This window comes from Corvus hawaiiensis, chromosome 37, assembly GCF_020740725.1.
Source record: "Corvus hawaiiensis isolate bCorHaw1 chromosome 37, bCorHaw1.pri.cur, whole genome shotgun sequence".
In the NCBI taxonomy this organism is placed as follows: Eukaryota; Metazoa; Chordata; class Aves; order Passeriformes; family Corvidae; genus Corvus; species Corvus hawaiiensis.
The window spans coordinates 34,025-43,360 of record NC_063249.1 but is presented as its reverse complement, the minus strand read 5'-3'; the positions used below and the strand labels follow the sequence as shown (position 1 = coordinate 43,360).

Genomic DNA, 9,336 nt, shown 5'->3' with positions numbered 1-9,336 from the left:
CATCCTGTCAGTCCTGCAGAGCCTCTCCAGCTCCTCCTCCCTGCCCCACAACAGGGAGCCCCACAGCCAGACACAGCAGCCCAGATGTGCCCCCCTGGCCTCTGGTGCCTCTGGCAAGGGAACAGCTCGAGGCACTGCAGGGCCCTGCAGACAATTCCTGCAGCACTTGTAGGATGATCCTGCTCCCCAAGGGACGTTCCCGTGGTGCCAAGGCAGCAACTGCAATGGGGAGTGGGGCCAGAGAGGAAAGGGCAAACAGGGCTGGGCTGTTTGCAGGGGAGGGGACAGGGATGGGCAAGAGCAAGAAATGTGGAGCAGGAGAGAGGAAAGAAAGCAAAGGTGAAGCAGAGGAAATGCTCAGGGCTGTTTGGGGGTGGCTGCCAGGCAGCCCTGGCTCTGAGCAACAACGTCTGCAGTGGGACAGGAAACTCAGAGCTGATGGGAACAAACTTTCTGGCTGACTTGAGAGGCCCCGACAAAGCTGAGTGGTTTCCCTGCCGTCCCCCAGCCCTTGCTGGCCCCCAGGGGCTGATGGCATTTGTGCTCACTCAGGTTCATCTCCCCACAGCAACAGCGTGGGGTGTTCACGCCTGGGCTGTGCAGTGCAAACAGGGGCTCCTGAGCCAGTCGTGCCGTGTGTGTGCCTGCAAGGATCCAGCCCCTCTCGGAGCTGGGGAGAGGCCAGGGCTGCAGAGGGGGGATGTTGCTGGCAGCTGCATGAGGCCGCTCTGGGACGCTGCCCTGGGGTGTCCAGCGCAGGGGGGATGGATCAGCCCCTGCTCTGCTGCTCCTTCCCGGCTCCCCCAGGGACCCTGCAGAGCACCAGCCATGCTGGTTGCCCCCACCCTGCCCACGGCCACCCTGGGGCTGCTCACGGGGGTTTTCTCTGCTCAGCACTGGCCTGGGCTGCTCTTGAGAGAGCCTGGGCAAGGAGCCTGCAGCCCCCAGGCCCTGCCCTGAGGCGTCAGCGCTGCCCCAGCAGTGCCCATGGCCTGTCCCTGCTGCAGCCCCGGCACTGCCAGCCCAGGGCTGGGAGCGAGCCCCAGAGCACTCAGGCCCTGCAGCAACACGAGGGCCAGGAGGGCAGCGGGGCAGTGGCACGGGAGCAGCACTGGCAGCACCAAGGGCTGCTGCTCCTGGCCACAGCTGCTGTGCCCCCCTGATCTGCCCCCAGCTCTGCACATAGACATTGCTGCTGCAGCTCCACACAAGGCAACTAAAGGGGCATCTCTGCTGGAAACTTTGCTGGCAGATCCTTGAGTTCATTTAAAGGCACCGAGAGCACAGCTCCTCACTGACACAGGCTGGGGCCACAGCCAAGGTGCAGAGAAACAAAAGGAGAAACGGAAGAAAGATTGCCCTTGCTTTGTGGACAACAATAAATAACTGAAGGCAGAAAAAATAACCCCAGAACCAAACCAACAAGAACGATCAAAGACGAGTTTTATTACAAGTGATTTGCAAAAATTGGCAACCAGTTTAATGTTTCTTAAACCGTCCAGCGATCAGTGTCCACACTGCAGCCTTGAGCTCCTGGTTCCTCAGGCTGTAGATGAGGGGGTTCAGGGCTGGAGGCACCACCGAGTACAGAAGTGACAGGGCCAGATCCAGGGATGGGCAGGAGATGGAGGGGGGCTTCAGGTAGGCAAAAAAGGCAGTGCTGAGAAACAGGGAGAGCACGGCCAGGTGAGGGAGGCAGGTGGAAAAGGCTTTGTGCCTTTGTCCCTGCTCAGAGGGGATCCTCAGCACAGCCCTGAAGATCTGCACATAGGAGAAAACCATCAACACAAAACAGCCAAAATACAGAAAAGCACTCAGCACAATAAGCACAAGCTCCCTGACGTTGGAGTGTGAGCAGGAGAGCTTGAGAATGTGTGGGATTTCACAGAAGAACTGGCCCAGGGCATTGCCCTGGCACAGGGGCAGGGAAAATGTATTGGCCGTGTGCAGCAGAGCATAGAGAAAGGCACTGGCCCAGGCAGCTGCTGCCATGTGGGCACAAGCTCTGCTGCCCAGGAGGGTCCCGTAGTGCAGGGGTTTGCAGATGGACACGTAGCGGTCGTAGCACATGACAGTGAGGAGATAAAACTCTGCTGTGATGAAAAAGGCAAAGAAAAACACCTGAGCAGCACATGCTGAGTAGGAGATGCGCCTGGTGCCCCAGAGGGAATTGTGCATGGCTTTGGGGACAGTGGTGCAGATGGAGCCCAGGTCGGTGAGGGCCAGGTTGAGCAGGAAGAAGAATATGGGGCTGTGCAGGTGCTGGCCGCAGGCTACGGCACTGATGATGAGGCCGTTGCCCAGGAGGGCAGCCAGGGAGATGCCCAGGAAGAGGCAGAAGTGCAGGAGCTGCAGCTGCCGCGTGTCTGCCAATGGCAGCAGGAGGAAGTGGCTGATGGAGCTGCTGTTGGACATTTGCTGCCTCTGGCCATGGGCATCTGTTCTAGGAGGAGACAGTGACAAGTCAGGGGGACTTTCCTGGGCAATGCCCAAGCCCTTTCTCCCAGCCCTGCCCCTGCTACTCTGAGCCATCCAATTTTCCTCTCTCAGAGCCCTTCCCTCAGCCCCGTGCCTGGAGCTCTGCTGGGATCTGGCCCCGTTGCCGTGACGAGCAGGGGCTGTGCCCGTGGACACCGAGGAATCAGCTCTGCTCTGCAGCAGTGGGGTCATGGGACAGGGGGACAGGGGCCAGTCCTGGGCTTGGACTTTGTCAAACAGAACTGCTCCTGAGGCAGAGGAGCTGGGCAGCATCTCCTGTGCCAGGGCGAAGGAACGGTGATGGCCAAAGGCACTTACAGAGGGTTTCCTGCTGTGCCCAGGGAGAGCAGAGAGAGCTGAGCAATGCAAGAGCATTGGCTGGAACTCAGGGAAGGGTGAGAGGAGCTGCTCTGTCGCTCCATCTGTCCCCAGCTGCCCTTCCTGAGATCGAGGGCAGTCACTGTGCTCCCCTGAAAATCAGCCTGGCACAGCTGAGAGCAGAGGGACCCAGAGCAGAGCAAAGTGGCTCAGCCTTTCTCAGAGTCTCAGCCCCACTGCTGGCCAAGGACACTCCCGGCCCCAGTGTCCCCTGGCAGGCAGCTCACAGCTGGGATGGCATCCCGAGGGCACAGCGAGGGTCCTGTCCATGGCCCTGCTGGAGGAGAGCTGGCTCATTGCCAGCCTCCCAGCCCGGCCTGCCCAGAGCTCCCGGGGCACAGGGAGCTGGGACACCCCATTGCTGTGCTCAGCCTGCACAGGAGGAGCCCCAGGGCTGGGCCTGAGCCTGCAGCTGGAAGTGCCATTCCCAGAGAGCCCCTGAGCAGCGCCAGGAGCAGCTGAGCAGGGCAAGGACAGAGAGCCGGGCCCTGAGGAAAAGCCTTTCCCTGCGCAGCGCTGCCCAGCCCCTCCCGGGCAGCACCAGGGCAGGACAGTCGCCCTCAGGCCCCGGGCAGCAGGAACGGGCCCGTGGCCGCAGAGATGCCCTTCATCTCTGGTGCTGCTCTGCTGGCCCAGGAGGGCACTGAGGGCCCCGAGCCCCCGGGCTGAGGGCCCCGAGCCCCCGGGCTGAGGGCTGTGCTGGCTGCGAGGGGACACCGGAGCTGCGCTGCTCAGAGCACTGTCTGCACTGCAGGGCAGCGCCGGGAGCTGCCACAGCTCCCCTCAGCAGGGCTGCCCTCAGCGCTGCCTCCCTCCCTCCCTGCCCACGGCTCTGCTGCTGGAGCTGTCCCAGCCGGGAGCTGCTCCTGCGGCCCGGGCTCCGTCCCTGCCGCTGCTGCCGGAGCCCAGCCCGGCCCCTGGGCCAGCCCTGCCCGGCAGCCGCTCGGGGCTGCGGGGATTCAAGAACAGCTCCCCCCGGCCTGGGCACCATGGAAAGGTGATGCTGGCTGCATCTGGAGGCTGGGGAGGTGCAGGCACTTGCTGAGGCTCCCAGGAATCCTCAGCGTGATGCTTTAAGAGCCTCAGGCCCTGCTCTGCCCTGCACAGCTGAGTTTCCATTCCCACCAAGCTGAGCCTGGGAGAAGTGGGAGCACAGATTGAGGAAAGCAGAGACTCAAGCAGAAATCCCATGCCCTGAATGTGCTCATGAAAAGCCCCTCAGGAATGAGCTGGGCGTGAGCTGGAGCTCTGAGAAGCCCTGGCCCCACAGCAGCCTCTCCACAGCAGCAGGACCTGCTCTGCAGGAGTCACTCCTTGCAGCCACAGCTCCCCTCCAGCGCCCATGGGGAGCTCCCAGGCAGGCTGAGAGCTGCCCCTGGCAGGTGGCAGATGCCCTGGCCTGGCAAAGAGCCCTCAGGGCTGCAGGAGCTGCTCTGCAGGACAGCCCTGGGCACCCCTGGCTGCTGCTCCACCTTCACAGCCTGCAGCCGGCCCTGGCAGCAGGAGCCGTCCTGCCCTGTCCCTCTGACGGTGCCCAGGGCAGCCCCGCTCTGCAGCACATCCTCCCCCAAGCCAGGAACGGCAGCAGAGCCATCCTCACAGCCATGGCAGCTGTATCATGGGCCAGCTTTAGAAGATCCCTGCAGCCAGAGGCTCACTGTGTCAGGAGTGGGGAAGATTTCTCCATGAATAAGCTCAGAATGGTCCTTCCAGCCGCTTTAAGCCTCTGTCTGCTTCACTCCTCTCAGGTACCTGCAGGCAGTGCCCTGAGCCCTGCTGGGCTGGGAAAGGAGCTGCTCATTAGGAGAAACGTCTTTTTGGTTGCCAGGAGCTGCCGCTGTGCCAGGAGCCCGGCCCAGCTCAGCAGCACAGACACAGCACAGGGACTGTAATGACCCTCTCGGGGCTCTGGTGTTGTTTACACTGGTCTCAGTCCCTGAGAGAGTGGTCCAAAAAACTTCTCAACAACTCAAAGTTAAACACTGAAGTTTCTTGAAGTTTTAATGGGTGCCACTGAGGAACAGGACTGAGAAAGTGTCCCCAGGTTCCAGTCAGAGCAGAACACTGCAGGCAGTGATGACAGGGGGGGACAAGCAAGGGAAAGGTGTCTCTGATGCTGAGCAAACGTGGATGTGTTTCAGGAATGCAAAGGGCCAAGGCCTGAGCCCCAGCCCCTGGCAAGGCAGATCCTGTCCCTCCCTCAGTGCTCAGGGCTCTTGCCGGGGCACTGGGATGTGGGGATGGGCAGTGCCAAGGGCAGCACCATGGGGCGGCCCCTGCCAGGCTGCTGAGCAGGGACAAGGAGGCCCTGAGGCCCCAGGGCTGCAAGGGTCACTTGTCTCCTGCTGGCCTCAGGGCCAGGGCCAGCAGCCGTGGCCCAAGTGCTGCACAAGTTGGCTCTGTCAGGGCCTTGCAGCTGCTGCCCATCCCTCTGCCCTCTCCAGCCCAGGCTGTGCCACGCTGTCCCTGCCCTGCGCCTCTGTCCCTGCAGGCTGTCCTCATCCCCCTGGCTGCCCCACCTGGCTGGCCCCTTCCTTTGCTGGCAGCTCTGCCTCCTGCCTGCCTCTGCCTTGGCACACAAAGCCTTGCGCTTGATACCAAAAGGGTTCATTCCATTTTTACTGTGTCTGTGAACTTTTAGCAGAGGAACAAGGCATGCAGGGGCTGCTTTCCCAGCAGGGACGGTTGGAAGAGAAGAAGAAGACATCTGGCTCAAGGGTGCAGCGCTAGAAAAAACAAGGACTGAATCTGGGAACTTGGGGTGGGTTTTAAGGAAATGGGTGAATTGTAATACACATGTAGCGACTGTATGCGAGCAACACACTTGTAGAGTCACGTGTCCACGTAAGGTTAGGAGTTATCCCCTGCCGGAGCTCAGGCCTGAATAAATGATGCTCTCTTTAACACCAAATTAGTGTTAAGGAGTCTTTTGCTGATATTTCGGAGATTTGGTGACAGTGGGGCCTCACAGAACCACAGAGTAAACTGTGACAACATGGAACCTCATGGAACCAAGGGGCCATTTTGACACTTTGTTGCCTCATGCAAGTAGGAGCCATTGTGACACAGTGGGGCCACATGGAGCCAAGGGGCCACTGTGACACTGAGAAACCTCATGGAAGCAAAAGTACATTGTGACAGACAAAGGCCTCGTGGAACCAAGGGTCCATTGTGACACTGTGGGGCCTTGTGGAACCAAGGAGAACATTGTGACACAACAGGGTCGCATGGAACGAAGGGTCCATTGTGACAATGCAGACCCAAGGAGACCATGGTGGCACTGTGGAACCAAGGAGATGGTTGTTGACAGTATGAACGCTCATGGAACCATGAGCCACGGTGACACAGAGTGGCCACATGGAGCCAATGGGCCATTGTGACTCTGCAGATCCAAGGAGACCCTTGTGACTGAGGAACCTCATGGAACCAAGGGTCCATTGTGACACTGTGGGGCCCTGTGGAACCAAGGGGACCACAGTGACATTGCAGGGCTTCATGGAACAATGGAGACCATTAGGACACTTTGGGACCCACTGGAACCATGGGGCCATTGTGACACTGCAGAGCCTCCTATAACCAAGGGGCCATTATAGCACGGCAGGGCCTCATGGAATCAAGGGGACCATTGTGACCCTGTGGGGCTCCATGGGACCAAGGGTCCATTCTGACACCGTGGAACCAAGGAGACCATTGTTACACTAAAGGGCATCATGGAACCAAGGAAGCCATTGTCAGGAAAATTAATCCACAAACACCAGAGGTTTATGTCCACAAAGGAGACAGAGGAGTCCCATTACTGTATTTGAATAAAGGGAGAGGCCATGGGGCATTCCCCTGGTGTCATACATGAACTCCCTAATTAGCTTGGTCTTTGCATGTTAAGTGTTTTGATTAGTTAATTTTGGGTTACACAACTTTAATTGAGTGTTAATGTTCACCCATCAGTCCAGGTACAAATATCAAGTTCTGCTATTAGTGTTTTCACTTGTTCAAAGCAGCTTATCTGCACCAGTTCCAGTTAAAATCCCCTAGTTAAAAGTGTCCCAGTTAAAATTCCCTTTCCAACTTTAAAAAAGTTGTTTTTCTCATGTTCTCTGTATACTTTTGCAAATGTTTTAAGATGTGTTGGATGTATTTTAATATTTATTTTAAGGGTTTCTACTTTGCTCAGAACCAGCTCCAAACCCCAGTTTCTAACAGCCAACAGCCAGTTTTAGACCTTTAGCCGTTGGTCGGTAAGTAAGCTCCATGGCAACCTGAATCTTAATAAGGACATGTTACCACTCTTACTCCAGCTGCTACTACCCCCCCGACAACGACGAGCTATTGGTAGACAGAGATAATCTGTCAAAAGGGAAGCACCAATCACTTAGGACCAAAGGGGTGTGCCATGGGCGGTCCGTGGGCGGACTGGGGTGGAGCAAGGGTACTATAAAATACTGAGTCAGCCTCAGAGCAGGGGCAGACCACTGCAGGTTTAGCTGTAGTGGGTGCCAGTGCTGGGCACTTAAGACTTACTGCTATTTAGGAGCCTTCAATAATTTTTCTCTGACTTTTGGGTTAGCTAAAAGTCAGCCCAGCACTGCAAGTTTTCCACCGGAGGTCCAGTGCGGTCTAAGCCCAAAGATCTCTAATCTCTGCGTTCCCGGAAATACCTCTTGAGCCACTAGGATCCCAAATTTTGATATTTTCCTGATTTTTATAATTTTTCAATTTCTCTGTTTTAATAAATTATTTTAATTTTCCTAAGAGTTGTCTCGTTTCTCACACCTGGGGTCTGTCAAGTTGTTAGAGGATGCAGCCTCCTTTCTCTCCTGATTTCCTGGCTGCATTTCCCTCTCTCTTTGCCCTTTGGCTGAGGTACTTGAGAGGTACAGACTTCCCAAATCACTTAACACAGATCCCATCTAATGTATACCCCTCCCTTTTTTTTTTTCCAATGGAATTTATGGTTCTGGCCATTGCTTATTCATTTCTCAGTATCCATCTTTACCTATCAGCACACCCCACAGTTTGTAAAGACAAGTCCCTCTCACTCCTTTCATCAATCAGTGGAATTCTTCCCACTGTTTCTTTGACCTCTCAGTATCTGGCTTTTACCTATCAGCAGACCCACAGTTTGTTTGTAAAGACAAATTGATCTCATTCCTTTCACCACTGTGAGCCAGTGGGGCTTCATGGAACCATGCAGACCATTGTGACACTTGGAGGCCTCGTGGAACCTAAGGACCATTGTGGCCCTGCAGGGCCTTGTGGAACCAAGGGCACAACAGTGACCCTGTGAGGCTCCAAGGGACCAAGGGGGCATTCTCACACTGCAGAACCAAGGGTCCATTGTGGCACAGTGGGGCCTCGTGAAACCAAAGGGCCATTTTGACGCTTTGAGGCCTTGTGAAACCAAAGGACCCTTGTGGCACTTCAGGGCCTTGTGGAACCAAGGCGACCATAGTGACACTGTGGGGCTCAATGGAACCAAGGGGCCCTTGTGACACTGTGGGGTCTCATGGAACCAATGGTCTACTGTGACCCTGCAGGGCCTTATGGAATCACGGAGATTGTTGTGACACCACAGGCCCCATGGAACCAAGGGGCCATTGTGACACTTTGCGGCCCCATGGAACCAAGGAGTCCATTGTGACACTACAAGGCCTCATGGAAGCAAGGAACCATTGTGACACTCCGGGACCTTCTCAGGCCAAGGGGGCGTTGTGTTGCTGTGTGGCACCATGGAACCAAGGAGAGCATTGTGACACTCCAGGGCCCCATGGAACTAAGGATTCATGTAACGGTGTGGGGACTCATGGAATCAAAGGTCCATGGTGATATTGCAGGGCCTCATGGAATTTTGAAGACCATTATGACACTTGAAGGCCTCCTTGAATCAAGGGGCTGTGAATGACTTTGTGGAACCAAGGAGACCCTTCTGACACTGTGAATCCCCATGGAACCAAGAGTCCATTGAGATACTGTGGTACCAAGGAGACCCCTGTGACACTGCAAGGCCCCATGGGAAGAGAGTGGGAACCACTGGGACACTGTGGGGTCCCATGGAAACAAGGGGCCAGTGTGACATAGTGAGGCCTCATGGAACCAAGGACCCAATATGATACCAACATTGTGACACTGCGGGGCCCCGTGGATCCGAGGGAACAGGTAACAGGCGTGGTTGGCTTGGTCTGACTGCTCCAACTGAGCTTGGCATGTCAAGGGTCTCTTTCATGTGCCCCTGAAACACTGGGGCTCTGGGCTTTCCTTCAAAGGGAAAAGAACTGTTCTTCTCATCCAGGTGCCCATGGCTGAAATGGGATTCTGCCTCCAAAATTCCCTGTATCCAGGGATTGCTCCCAGACAAAAGCTGCCAGTGCCAACAAGTCTGGCTGCCCTTGGCTTCCTGAGAGCTGGCTCTCACCTGCCTTCACACACTGGGGCTCTGGGCTTTCCTTCCTATAGAAAAGAACTGCCCCCCCTGTCCAGGCACCC

General features: G+C 56.6%; 1 protein-coding gene across 1 annotated transcript; it reads right to left on the bottom strand.

The window, feature by feature from the left end:
* Positions 1–1,426: 1,426 nt before the first annotated feature.
* On the bottom strand, positions 1,427–2,436 carry LOC125319237 (olfactory receptor 14I1-like). The gene has a single exon (XM_048290362.1). It carries the CDS (start codon positions 2,413–2,415, stop codon positions 1,480–1,482), a length of 936 nt encoding a protein of 311 aa, XP_048146319.1. The 5' UTR covers positions 2,416–2,436; the 3' UTR covers positions 1,427–1,479.
* Between the last annotated feature and the right edge of the window lie 6,900 nt (positions 2,437–9,336).

Excerpts from the sequence above, each read along its gene's own strand:
- LOC125319237 (XM_048290362.1), bottom strand. The coding sequence starts at position 2,415 with ATGTCCAACAGCAGCTCCATCAGCCACTTCCTCCTGCTGCCATTGGCA.